This window comes from Macaca mulatta, chromosome 1 (assembly GCF_049350105.2).
Source record: "Macaca mulatta isolate MMU2019108-1 chromosome 1, T2T-MMU8v2.0, whole genome shotgun sequence".
Classification (NCBI taxonomy): Eukaryota; Metazoa; Chordata; class Mammalia; order Primates; family Cercopithecidae; genus Macaca; species Macaca mulatta.
This window is the reverse complement of record NC_133406.1, coordinates 231,196,295-231,210,608: the sequence shown is the minus strand read 5'-3', so window position 1 is coordinate 231,210,608 and position 14,314 is coordinate 231,196,295. Positions and strand designations below refer to the sequence as shown.

At 43.8% G+C, this 14,314-nt stretch overlaps 1 protein-coding gene and 1 long non-coding RNA gene across 3 annotated transcripts in view; one reads left to right on the top strand and one right to left on the bottom strand.

Moving 5' to 3' along the window:
- Positions 1-14,314, top strand: part of SLC25A33 (solute carrier family 25 member 33) — a 45,082-nt gene that overhangs the window by 20,240 nt on the left and 10,528 nt on the right. For both annotated transcript variants that reach the window (XM_015147599.2, XM_015147541.3), the window contains exons 3-4: positions 11,544-11,621; positions 14,202-14,302. In XM_015147599.2, coding sequence (XP_015003085.1) covers positions 11,544-11,621; positions 14,202-14,302 — 179 coding nt within the window. The remainder of the gene's footprint in view (positions 1-11,543; positions 11,622-14,201; positions 14,303-14,314) is intronic.
- Positions 4,490-7,190, bottom strand: LOC144336526 (uncharacterized). The gene is made up of 2 exons (XR_013408386.1): positions 7,056-7,190; positions 4,490-5,588 (listed from the first exon to the last, which is right to left on the bottom strand). It is a non-coding gene; the product is annotated as an uncharacterized LOC144336526 (long non-coding RNA).

The following is a 14,314-nucleotide window of genomic DNA, read 5'->3' as shown; positions in this document are numbered from 1 at the left end:
GGCTGGAGTGCAATGGCGCAATCTCGGCACAACCTCTGCCTCCCAGGTTCAAGCGATTCTCCTTCCTCAGCCTCCCAAGTAGCTGGGATTACAGGCATGTGCTACCACGCCTGGCTAATTTTGTATTTTTATTAGAGACAGGGTTTCTCCATGTTGGTCGGGCTGGTCTCAAACTCCCAACCTCAGGTGATCTGCCCGCCTTGTAGCTGGGATTACAGGCATGTGCTACCATACCCGGCTAATTTTGTATTTTTATTAGAGATGGGGTTTCTCCATGTTGGTCAGGCTGGGCTCGAACTCCTGACCTTAGGTGATCCGCCCGCCTCGGCCTCCCAAAGTGCTGGGATTACAGGCATGAACCACCGCACCCAGCATGAATACTTTTAAAATCAGTTTATTTTATTGATATCAAAATACAAACAATGGCGTTATTAAGTAAAATTTTAGTTATAATGTTTTGTTAGGAAGGTGTTTGTAAAGTGACATTTTTCACCCAAGAGCTATTGTATTTAAGCTTTATTTCCTCAACTTTATTACATATTTTAAAAATTCGGGGCTGGGCACGGTGGCTCATGCCTGTATTTCTAGCACTTTGAGGGGCCAATGCAAACGGATTGCTTGAGCCAGGAGTTTTGAGACCAGCCTGGGCAATGTGGCGAAATCCCATCTCTACAAAAAATGCAAAAAATTAGCTGGGCATGTTGTCATGCACCTATAATCCCAGCTACTCAGGAGGCTGTGCTTAGGAGTTGAGTATAACTGAGCATGATACTCAGATCTCTGAAACTGATTCTTGGGCAAGAGTGTGTTCAAGACAGACATTTATCAAGAAAACTACTTATCAGTGTAGAAATGTATTTGGGAGCCGGGCATGGTGGCTCACACCTGTAATCCCAGCACTTTGGGAGGCTGAGGCGGGCGGATCACGAGGTCAGGAGATCGAGACCATCCTGGCTAACACAGTGAAACCCCGTCTGTACTAAAAATACAAAAAATTAGCCGGGCGTGGTGGCAGGCGCCTGTAGTCCCAGCTACTTGGAGGCTGAGGCAGGAGAATGGCGTAAACCTGGGAGGCGGAGCTTGCAGTGAGCCGAGATGGTGCCACTGCACTCCAGCCTGGGCGACAGAGCAAGACTCTGTCTCAAAAAAAGAAAAAAAAAGAAATGTATTTGGGAAATGTTAGAAAAAGACGTAATAAAATGCAGGTGCTCTGTTGCAAAAACCACACATTTAGCACTTTTAGGCACAATTTACATAAGACAGGATGTCCTTGAGCCCAGGAGACCAAGGCTGCAGTGAGCTGTGATTGTGCCACTGTACTCCAGCCTGGGCAATAGAATAAGACTGTGTGTCAAAAAAAAAAAAAAAAAGAAAGATTCTCTCACACAAGTATTTAATAACTTTCAAGTAAAGGACTACTTTAGAAAAATTGTGGGTACATAGTAGGTGCATACATTTATGAAGAAAACTCCTTTTAGGTAGTAGTATTTCATTGATTTTTCACAACCTTCACAGATTAGTACTCAGGTGTGATATTACCTCTATTTTAGAGAAGAGAATATGCAGGTTAAGAGTTAAGTGACATGCCCAAAGTCATGTTCAAAGTATATCCATCTTGTTTCTAAGAAAGACTTGAAGCCGCTAAAGTAAAGTAAGAAACGAACAAGCCCCAGACACAAGGCTGAGCCTCTGCTGCTTCTCTGCGAAGGCAGCAGCAGTTCCCAGCTCAGAGACTCCTAGGACTACACCCTCCTGCCTCCGTGGCTATTGCTTCTGTTTCCTTTGCTGTCTTGCAGCCTTACAACCTCTGGCTGTTGGAGGGTCCAGGGCCCAGACCCTGGCCTTCTCTAGCTACTGCCACTCCCTCTGTGGGCGCACTTAGTTTCATGGCTGTAAATACCATCTGTAAACTGGCAGCGTTTCTGCTCTGAGCCTCACACGCTCCATCCGGCTACCTGTTTGACAGCTTGGATGTTTATTAGCCATCCAAGAGTAACATGAGCAAAACAGAACTCCATAAAACCTGCTGTTCCCAGAGTCTTCGCTGTCTCTGTTAGAGGCAGCTTCATCTTTCCAGCTACACAGATCTCAAGCCTCATAGTCATCCTTGGATCTTATTTCTCAACCTTGCAGCAAAATCCTATCAAGTCTATCTTTAAAATAAATACAGAATCTGACCCCTTTTCACTACTTCCTCCACCACTGTCCTGATGGAAGCCACTGTATCTCACCTATATTGGTGCATTCGCTTCCTGACTGCTCTGTTTTGAAAGCTTGCTATCCTCTACCCTCAGTCTGTTCTCAGCAGAGCACCCAAAGAACCCTCTGCTCAGATCCTCTGTTCAAGAGTTGCTGTCTCCCTCTGGGTAAGAGCTACAGCTATCCCTGCGGCCTACTAGGCTCTACACGATTGTCACCCTTCCCATTACTTGACTTTTTATTTCCTATTTTCCCCTTTGCCCCTCCAGCCTCCTTTTTGTTCCTTTAAAAGGCCAGGAACATTTCCCACCACAGGGTGTTTGCAGTAGACATTGTCTGCATGGCTGACTTCCACTGTTATCGCCTTGCAGGAAGACCCTAAAGTGAACATGCTATTTAAAATCAAACTCTCCCCAACACCCCAGCCTACCTTCCTGCTGTATTTTTATCCGTCACACTTACATCCATCAACATACAGTGTAGTTTACTTATTTATATTCTTTTCTCCTTCTTCACCACCCCCTCTTCTTTGGAGGTAGTGACTTTGGTTTGTTTTGATTACTGAAATCATCCCCAGGCATCGAGAATGTTGCCTGGCACATAGCAAGCATTCCATACAAATTGAACGCATGAGTTTTGGTATTTCAGGAAGATACTGCATATAAAGGGCTTAACACCCTCCCTCCATGTAAATAATAAAAGCTTCTGTCATTATAATAGCTACTGTCTGCTTTTAAACACAAGGTTGTTTTTGGTTTTTTTAACCTTAAAGTCTTTTATCTCTTAATAGAGGCCAAAAAAGGGGAATATCATATTGCGTAATTCTCATATGAAGAAAGCGTACTTACTCTTCAGGGGAAATGTGTATCTTTTCCTGTTAATAAGTTCTAAAAGCAGAGTCTATAACTTAGGACTTACATAAAAACAATATACCAATGTAGGAAGCTTTAGAGTGGCTTAAGAGAGGGTGGCTCCTTTACAGGCTGCTACCATGTGGGTTGAAGCCACCATCCTCTCTCACCTGGGTTATTGTACAGCTTTCTGGTTCTTCATTAACCATCCCTAAGCTAACAGCACAGTGGTTTACAGAGAGGGTCTTTATCTAGTAAGTGATCAAACAAGAACAAGGGTACAGGCTTTGGTCTTATCTACAAAGCCCATGTTAGTTTCCTGTTGACATTTTTGGAAGACTGTGTGTTTATCAAAAACCCATACAAGGCTGGGCACAGTGGCTCATTCTTGTAATCCCAGCAGTTTGGGAGGCCAAGGCAGGTGGATCACCTGAGGTCAGGAGTTAGAGACCAACCTGGCCAACATGGTGAAACCTCATCTCTACTAAAAATACAAAAATACATGGCAGCACATGCCTGTAATCCCAGCTACTCGGGACGCTGAGGCAGGAGAATCACTTGAACCTGGGAGGTGGAGGTTGCAGTGAGCCAAGATCATGCCACTGCACCCCAGCCTGGGCAACAGAGCGAGACTCCATCTCAAAAAAAAAAAAAAGAAAAGAAAAAAAACCCATGCAAATAACATGGTCATTCGTTTAAAAGTTGTCTGCTTATGGCCGAGCGCAGTGGCTCATGCCTGTAATCCCAGCACTTTGGGAGGCCAAGGCGGGTGGATCACGAGGTCAGGAGATGGAGACTATCCTGGCTAACACGGTGAAACCCCGTCTCTACTAAAAACACAAAAAATTAGCCAGGCATGGTGGCGGGCGCCTGTAATCCCAGCTACTTGGGAGGCTGAGGCAGGAGAATGGCATGAACCCAGGAGGCGGAGCTTGCAGTGAGCCGATATCGCACCACTGCACTCCAGCCTGGGTGACAGAGCAAGACTCCGTCTCAAAAAAAAAAAAAAAAAGTTGTCTGCTTATTAATGGTCTTACTCATTTGGGGAATACTACTTTAAAAGACTTGTCAGAGAACGGAATTTATTTATAGGAAGTTTATTTTTCAAAATTCAAAGAAAAAATGTTCTCTATTCTGTTAAAGAAAAAATATTCTCCATTGAAGAACCTATCTTTTTTTTTAAATAGTTACTTAAAAAGCAAAAAGGCAATATGTTAACAGATTCAGGCATCTGCTATTAAATTTGCCAGAGTAATAAATAGTATATGTATTTCAGGTATCTGCTTTTTAAAAAAATAAAAATCTTCTGGCTTAATATTTTCCAGCAGAGTTCTTACTGTTTAAACTGCTGAGATACATTCTTTTTGTTTTTTCTTTCTTTTCTTTTTTTTTTTTGAGACGGAATCTTGCTCTGTCGCCCAGGCTGGAGTGCAGTGGCCCGATCTCAGCTCACTCACTGCAAGGTCCACCTGCCGGGTTCAAGCGATTCTCCTGCCTCAGCCTCCCGAGTAGCTGGGACTACAGGCGCCCCCCCCCACGACACCCGGCTAATTTGCTTTTGTATTTTTAGTAGAGACGGGGTTTCATCATATTAGCCAGGATGGCCTCAATCTCCTGGCCTCGTGATCCGCCCGCCTCGGCCTCCCAAAGTGCTGGGGTTACAGGCGTGAGCGCCATGCTTGGCCCTCTTTGTTTTTTCAAGTGCCTTTGTCATCTGAAAAGTAATGTGTTAGTGATCTCCTATCTATCTTTTAGGAACTGCAGTGTTCAGATGAGACATTTCTCTTGGATTAGTCTGTGGTATTCATATTATGATATAAAACTAGTGAAGAGAATAAAATGCTCCAAACAAGACCCTGATTTTTTTTTGTTTTTGTTTTGTTTTCATCTTTTTCCTAAATGAAAGTTTGTGACTGTGGGAAAATGAGTCTGGATCCTTCTGGGCTTGGTTTTGCAGCTGAAATGTACCATTTATAGTAGGATCTTAATTGTTCCAGAAAAGTTTTGTAAACATCCAGCTAGGTTAGAAGTTTGGATTATGTAACAGATTTGGCTTTTTGCCAACTGTTAATATGTGTAACTATGGAGACCGCCTTTCTTAAGTTCTTAACAGGCCTGAGTCACTTCGGGACACAAGTTCCCTACTGCATTATGGATGAGCCGCTTCAAGCTTCCTGGAGCCAGAGATTCCCTTAATTGTGTTTAAATGACTCCTGAAGCTAAACAGGGTACATTAATCTGGACCACAGAGAGGATCTAAACTGAACACAATTTCTCGATACTCTTAGCATTTGAAAATCTTGATTATGTGCTATATTATAAAGTATAGGCCGCTTCAACATGTTACTTGAGAGAGGTTTTAGTTCAGAGAGCTCAGTCTTTTAAAAGAGCAATACTGCTTGAACCTAGGAGGCGGAGGCTGCAGTGAGCCGAGGTCGTGCCACTGCACTCGTCTGGCAACAGAGTGAGACTCCGTCTCGGGAAGAAAAAAAAAAAAAAAAGCAATACTCGTGGTGGCTCATGCCTATAATCCTAGCACTTTGAGAGGCCGAGGTGGGCGGATCACCTGAGGTCAGGAGTTCAAGACCAGCCTGGCCAACATGGTGAAACCCCATCTCTACTCAAAATACAAAAATTAGCCAGGTGTGCTGGCACACGCCTGTAATCCCAGCTATCCGGGAGGCTGAAGCAGGAGAATCGCTTGAGCCTGGGAGGCAGAGGCTGCAGTGAGCCGAGATGGAGCCACTGCACTCCAGCCTGGCCGACAGAGCAAGAACTCAGCCATCTCAAAAAAAAAAAATTAGTAGGGCGTGGTGGCTGGCACCTATAATCCCATCTACTCAGGAGGCTGAGGTAGGAGAATTGCTTGAACTCAGGAGGCAGAGGTTGTATGGGATCACTTACAAGGGCCTGGTCTTACACTTGTCAGTAAAGAAAATGATTTGATTAGAAAATAAGACTACTGTCTCTCCATAATATTTTTATGTAATTTAATTATATAAATGGGCCAGGTGCAGTGGCTCACGCTTGTAATCCCAGCACTTTGGGAGGCCAAGGCGGGCATATCACCTGAAGTAGGGAGTTCGAGACCGACCTGACCAACATGGAGAAACCCCATCTCGGCCGGGCGTGGTGGCTCAAGCCTGTAATCCCAGCACTTTGGGAGGCCGAGACGGGCGGATCACGAGGTCAGGAGATCGAAACCATCCTGGCTAACACGGTGAAACCCCGTCTCTACTAAAAAAAAAAAAAACAAATATGAAAAACTAGCCGGGCGAGGTGGCGGGCGCCTGTAGTCCCAGCTACTCGGGAGGCTGAGGCAGGAGAATGGCGGGAACCCGGGAGGCGGAGCTTGCAGTGAGCCGAGATCACGCCACTGCACTCCAGCCTGGGCGACAGAGCAAGATTCTGTCTAAAAAAAAAAAAAAAAAAAAAAAAAAAAGAGAAACCCCATCTCTACTACAAATACAAAATTAGCTGGGCGTAGTGGCAGGTGCCTGTAATCCCAGCTATTTGGAGGCTGAGGCAGGAGAATCACTTGAACCCGGGAGGCAGAGGTTGTGGTGTGCCGAGATCACGCCATTGGACTCCAGCCTGGGCAACAAGAGCAAAAACTCTGTTTAAAAAATATATATATATACACACACACATCTATATGTACGTATATATGTGTATATATATGCATATACATACGTATATATATATACACACATACACATGGGAATAAGGTCTGGCTTACTACTTTTTAAAATAATAGCTTTTTTTTTTTTTTTTTTTTTGAGGAGTCTCTCTGTCCCCCAGGCTGGAGTGCAGTGACATGATCTCGGCTCACTCCAGCTTCTGCCTCCCAGGTTCAAGCAATTCTCCTGTCTCAGCCTCCTGAGTAGCTGGGACTACAGGTGCATGCCACCACGCCTGACTGATTTTTATATTTTTAGTAGAGACAGGGTTTCGCCATGTTAGCCAGACAGGTCTCAAACCCCTGACCTTAAGTGATCTGCCCACCTTGGCCTCCGAAAGTGCTGGGATTACAGGTGTGAGCTACCACGCCCAGCCAATAATAGCTTCATAGAGATAATTGTTTTAGTAGATTCTTTAGTTTTTTTTGTTGTTGTTTGTTTGTTTGTTTGTTTTGAGACAGAGTCTCGCTCTGTCACCCAGGCTGGAGTGCAGTGGCACAATCTCAGCTCACTGCAAGGTCCACCTCCCGGGTTCACATCATTCTCCTGCCTCAGCCTCCCGTGTAGCTGGGACTACAGGCACCCGCCACCACACCTGGCTAATTTTTTTTTTTTTTTTTTTTTGTATTTTTAGTAGAGACAGGGTTTCACCGTGTTAGCCAGGATGGTCTCGATCTCCTGACCTCGTGATCCGCCCACCTCGGCCTCCCAGAGTGCTGGGATTACAGGTGTGAGCCACCACGCCCTGCCAATTCTTTAGTATTTCAACAAAAGGTCATGTTGTCTGTGAATAGACATAGTTTTACTTTTTTCTTTCCACTCTTTTTCGTCTAATTGCTAGCCTACTTTTTAGGAAAGCTCTTTTTGAAGGTACAGATATTCTTTATTTTAAACATCCAAAAATTAGGAGAAGAAAAGCTAAGATTCAAAATTTTATTTATACATTCAGAGAATCTAGAACATGAAAAGTTGCATAGTAATCTGAGGAAGGAGAGCTGGAAATAGATGAAACCTTAACATTATCCAGTATGCCATGGACCAGAATGTCAGCTGTACCTCTTTTGCACCAAAAACCAGCTTAATTTGGGAAACTTTCCCTGTGGAGAAAGTGGAAGTTGTAGAAGTAGAACTGACAGGATTTACTTTACTATTAGCTTTACAGGAACATCTTTTCCGTAAAGTGAAAGATCTTTTCATCATACTTTCTGTGTGTTATAATGAAGGTAAAACATTCTATGAACTTTTTTTTTCCTTTCTGAGACAGAGTCCTGCTCTGTTGCCCAGGCTGGAGTACGGTGGCATGATCTCGGCTCACTGCAGCCTTGCCTGCCGTGATCAAGTGATTTCTGGCTAGTTTTTGTATTGTAGAGACGGGGTTTCACCTTGTTGGCCAGGCTGGTCTCGAACTCCTGATCTCAAGCGATCCACCCGCTTCAGCCTCCCAATGTGCTGGGATTACAGATGTGAGCCACTGCTCCCAGCCATTCTATTAACTTTTGACTAGCATATGATTATTTGTGAGCTATATCAACCTTGAGTGCTATCAAATGGACGGTACTAGTAGTAAAGAAAAATCTCAGTAAGAAAAGGAGATTAAATTAGAGAAGACCCTAATATAACAATGTAAATTCTATCGGATACCATGGAAATTGAACCATTGAAAAGAGTAAATTTAACCAACTTGAATACCTGTGCTGCAGCAGAAAAATGCCTCTAAGAGTGTTCCATACAATCCTTTTAGGATTTTCTGAGTCGCTTTTAATCGGAAACAATATTTAACTTTTTTTTTGTGAAAAGCACATTGGCGAAGTTATAGAGAAATCGGAACTCCTTTTACGTTGCAGGCGGGAATGTAAGGTGGTATAACCACTATAGAAGACAGCCTAGCGGTTTCTCAAAAAATTAGGCATAGAATTACCATGTGATCCAGCAATTCCACTTGGATTCCACAAAAGAATCCAAAGCAAGGACTCAAACAGATATTTGTACACCCATGTTTATAGCAGCACTATTTATAACAGCCAAACATGGAAGCAACCCCAAGTGTCCATCGATGGATGAATGGATAATAAAATGTGGTGTATACAGCAGTGGAATCATATTCAGCTTTTAAATAAAGGGAAATTCTGGGTGGGCACAGTAGTTGTAATCCCAGCATTTAGTAAGGCCAAGGTGGGTGGATCACTTGAGGCCAGAAGTTCAAGACCAGCCTGGCCAACGTGGTGACACCCTGTCTCTATTTAAAAAAATATATATATATATGTATATATATGTGTATATATATGTATATACATATACACACACACACACAAATTAGCTGGGCGTGGTGGCACTCACCTGTAATCCCAGCTACTGGGGAGGCTGAGGCACAAAAATTGCTTGAACTTAAGAGGTGGAGGTTGCAGTGAGCCGAGATCACCCCATTGCACTCCAGCCTGGATGATGGAGTGAGACCCTATCTCAAATAAGTAATAAAATAAAAAGAAGGAAATTGTGACACATGCTACAACATGGATGAACCTCAAAGACCAGGTGAAATAAACCAGTCACAAAAAAAGATGTGATGCCACTGATAAGAGATACCTAGAGTTGTCAGATTTATAGAGACAGTAGAATGGTGGCTGCCAGGGCCTGACAGGAGGGAGGGCTAGGGAGCTGGTGCTTAATGAGTGCAGAGGTTCTGTCTGAAAAGATGAAAAGGTTCTGGAGGTAGATGGTGGTATGGTGATGGTTGCACAACAGTGTGGACGTACTTAATGCCACTCAACTGTACACTTAAAAATGGTTACAATGTGGCTCACGCCTGTAATCCCAGCACTTTGGGAGGCCAAGGCGGGTGGATCACGAGGTCAGGAGATGGAGACCATCCTGGCTATAACACAGTGAAACCCTGTCTCTACTGAAAATACAAAAAATTAGCTGTGCATGGTGGTAGATGCCTGTAGTCCTAGCTACTTGGGAAGCTGAGGCAGGAGAATGGCATGAACCCGCGAGGCGGAGCTGGCAGTGAGCCAAGATTGCGCCACTGCACTGCAGCCTGGGCAACAGAGCGAGACTCTGTCTCAAAAAAAAAAAAAGTTACAATGATAGATTTTTCTATTATGTGTATGTCACCACAAAAAAAAAAAGTTTAAAAGAAAAAGCAGTTGGCTGGGCCCAGTGGCTCACGCCTGTAATCCCAGCACTTTGGGAGGCCAAGGCTGGTGTATCACCAGGTCAGGAGATTGAGACCATCCTGGCTAACGCTGTGAAACCCCATCTTTACTAAAAATACAAAAAATTAGCCGGCCGTGGTAGCGGGCGCCTGTAGTCCCAACTGCTCAGGAGGCTGAGGCAGGAGAATGGCATGAACCTGGGAGGCGGAGCTTGCAGTGAGCCGAGATTGTGCCACTGCATTCCAGCCTGGGTGACAGAGTGAGACTCCATCTCAAAAAAAAAAAAAAAAGCCATCATGGTATAATCTTTGGACTTGAGATACTTACTAGACTTTGGTTTTAAATAACCATCATCCTGTCCATGAAAATTATTAGAGTTTTCTATTCCTTAAATTCCACCTTCCCCCCTCCCACCAACATTTTTTTTTCGTTTGTAATTTTTGAGACAAGGTGTCTCTCTGTCGCTAAAGCTGGAGTGCAGTGGCGTGATGATGGCTCACTGCAGCCTTGACCTCCCAGGCTAAGCTATCTTCTCACCTCAGCCTCCTGAGTAGCTGGGAGCACAGGCACACACCACCACATCTGGCTATTTTTTTTCATTTTTTGTAGAGATGGGGTTTATACTGTGTTGCTCAGGCTGATTGGGAACTCCTGTTCAAGTGCCTGGACCTCCCAAAGTCCTGGGATTACAGGTATAAGCACTGAGCTGGCCCTATTCCTTATATCCCTGTGTAAGTTTCTACTATATTAGGTAAAGATCTAGAAGATAGGATTGTTAGAAGCAGTAAATCCAAAAGAAATCTTTGAACCTATTTCTCAGTTAATCTTATTATGATGAGGAAATTGTTCCCTGTGTGGAACCCTCTGCCAGATATTCATCCTACTTTCACAGGATTTCATTGTCTAGTACAGACTCTGCACAGCTTCCTCCTGTGTTAGGCCGGTCGTGGTGGCTCATGCCTGTAATCCCAGCACTTTGTGAGGCCGAGGCGGGCAGATCGCCTGAGGTGAGGAGTTCAAGACCAGCCTGACCAGCTTGGAGAAACCCCATCTCTACTAAAAATACAAAGTTACCTGGGCCTGGTGGCGCATGCCTTTAATCCCAGTTACTCGGGAGGCTGAGGCGGGAGAATCGCTTCAGCCTGGGGAGCGGAGGTTGCAGTGAGCCGAGATCAAGCCATTGCACTCCAGCCTGGGCAACAAGAGTGAAACTCAGTCTAAATAATAAATAAATAAATAAATAAAAATACAAAACTGGGTGTGGTGGTGAGCGCCTGTAATCCCAGCTACTTGGGAGGCTGAGGCAGGAGAATTGCTTGAACCCGGGAGGCAGAGGTTCCAGTGAGCTGAGATCATACCACTGCACTCCAGCCTGTGCAACAGAGGAAGATTCTGTTTCCAAAAAAAAAAAGAAAGGCAGAAAAATAAAATATGTCTAACTGATGCTTTTTGAAGCATGTTTTTTTCACTGTGTTAATGATAGCAGTATTCTACAGACATTACAATACATTCTGTATTGTAACCAAATCAGATGAGAGTCGAGCTTGAGATCTCTCAAACATTTTATTGTCTCAAGGAACTAATGAGAAGGTTGACTCCTTATCATTTTTAATAGACCTTGCCTGAGGGGTTTTAAAGGTTTGTCTTTTCTTATTCAGGTCGATCTTGGAGAAAGAGGGACCAAAGTCACTTTTTAGAGGCTTGGGTCCAAATTTGGTTGGAGTTGCACCATCAAGGTAAGCATTAAACTTTCCAGCTAGCCCGTGCTAAGCAGTGTGGAATTCTGGGTCCTTTCTTACCAAAGGGTGATGCTGCTGAATGACCAGTGTCTTTTTTCTGTGTTGGATTTGCCTAAATGTAGCAGACATAGCAAATAGTTATTGAGAATTGTAGGTGTGTCTTCAGTGTGTGAAAGAGATTCTACTTACCGTATTCTTCATATTCTTAAGTGTGAAAATTAATCTGCTATCATTACTGTAATGTACTCTAAGTGTTTGCTCCTCTAAGTATGGCATGCGGCCAGCAGCATTAGTACTGTCTGAGAGCTTGTTATAAATACACAATCCCAGGGCACATCCCAGACCTACATCAGAATCTGCATTTTAACAGAACCCCCGGGTGACTCCAACGCACTTAGAAACACTGATCCAGAGGAACTGTAAAGGCTTTTAACTTCACTTTCTATCAAATGACATCCTCGTATTTTTGCAGGGCTTCTCCTGAAAGCCTGTTTGAAATATACAGAACTGTACTGTCACAGTATATAACGATAGTTACTGGCCACAAGGAGCTGTTTAAATGTAAATTAATCAGAATTAAAGGTTCAGTTGCTCAGCTCCCTGGCCATATTTCAAGCATTCAATCTCCACATGCAGCTCATGGCTACTGTATTGAAGAGCAGAGATACACGGCATCCCATCTTGGCAGAAAGTTCTCTTGGATAGATGGGATAGAGAGGATAACAATGTATGATTGATTGTGAAAGTAACAGAGACAGAGAGAGAATAGCATATCTGGAAAGCAGATTAAAAACTGCCTCCAGGCTGGGCATGGTGGCTCACCCATGTAATCCCTGCACTTTGGGAGGCCGAGGCAGGTGGATCACCAGAGGTCAAGAGTTGGAGACCAGCCTGGCCAACTTGGCAAAACCCTGTCTCTATTAAAAATACAAAAATTAGCCAGGCATGGTGGCGGGCACCCGTAATCCCAGCTACTCTGGGGGCAGAGGTTGCAGTGAGCCAAGATCATGCCACTTCACTCCAGCCTGGGTGAAAGAGCAAAACTCATCTCAAAAAGAAAAAACAAAACAAAAAAACTTCTTCCAGAAAGGACCTCCTGAGAAGGGAACTGGGTGGCAGGGGCAGGACACTTAACTTGTCATACTCCAAGAGACTTGAAAGAAAATGAAGTCTTTCAACAAAAATGAGAATGTTGTCTTATATAGGGTGAAGACCAAAAGCTTATAGAATTCCTCCAGATCAGTGCTCCAATTTAAACATAAATTGGCTGGGTGCAGTAGCTCACACCTGTAATCTCTGCACTTTGGGAGGCCGAGGCAGGCGGATTACTTGAAGTCAGGAGTTTGAGACCAGCCTGGCCAACGTGGTGAAACCACATCTCTACAAAAATACAAAAATTAGCTGAGCGTGGTGGCATGTGCCTGTAATCCCAGCTGCTTGGGAAGTTGAGGCAGGAGAATGGCTTGAACCCAGGAGATGGAGGTTGCAGTGAGGTCAGGTCACGCCACTGCACTCCAGCCTGGGTGACAGAGCAAGAACGCCATCTCAAAACAAACAAACCAAAAACATCACCTGGGGATGTTGTAAAAAGGCAGACTTTTTTACTGCTTTTGTTCCTTTAGAATTTTGTAGCAAGTATGTATGATGTATTTAAAAACAGAAAGTACTAGTCTGTGAGATGATCTGGGGTGTGCATTATTCATAGATGGGAAACTACTGCCCATCTGTAGTAAACAAAGTGAGAAGAGCCCTTGCTGCTCACAGGCAGTGCTCCTACAGTGTAACCCTGGTAACCTGATGCAGATTCCTGGCTGCCTCACCCATTTAGAACAATTGGGGTTTAGGGGAAAAGGAAGACTTTTATAACACAATAATGATAAGTAGTTAAGATCCTGAACTGAAAAATATATTCTATGATTAAGATTCATTGGCCAGCAGAAGACAGAAACATTTTCCCTGCATTGCTGGTGAAAGAGCAGGAAAAGTGCCAAGTAGCTCCTATTTCCCAGCCCCAAAAGCGGGAAGATAGCAGGGGGAAAAGTGAAGAGAAAACAAAGGTGATGGGACCACTCTGTGGTAGTCAAGGCAGGGGGTGGTGGAAGGACTCTATGAAAACACAGGTATGATATGATGGCTGCTCCTGTGTGATCCTGAGTCATGCAAAAACAGTTCAAATTATGTTCGACATTCTCATTTTGGCACAAGGTGAAAAAGTGTGGTCTACTCTAGAAACATAAACAAAAATTTAAAACTTCCAATGTGTTGATGCTTAAAGGATTAGCATTTATCCAGAACGAAGAATGTAAAAGGACTTTATAGATGTTTTCCCCAAATCTCACTTTCCTCAATTATTTTTGAACACCTCTGTCATCACTAAATCATTTCTGGAGGGACACACAAGAGCTTCCTGAACGTGCCTGTGGCAGGTTTTGGTTTTAGCACAGGCGAGGACAAGATTTTTAGGTGCGTGGCAGTGTCTTTCCCATTTTATTTTCTGAAAATTTTTCAGGTATTCTGGAGGGACATATAAAGTTGCACTATGATGATTTCTTTATAATGTTCTCTTTGTTCTAACAGGGCTGTATACTTTGCATGTTACTCCAAAGCCAAAGAGCAATTTAATGGCATTTTCGTGCCTAACAGCAATATTGTGCATATTTTCTCAGCTGGCTCTGCAGGTATGTCACCCT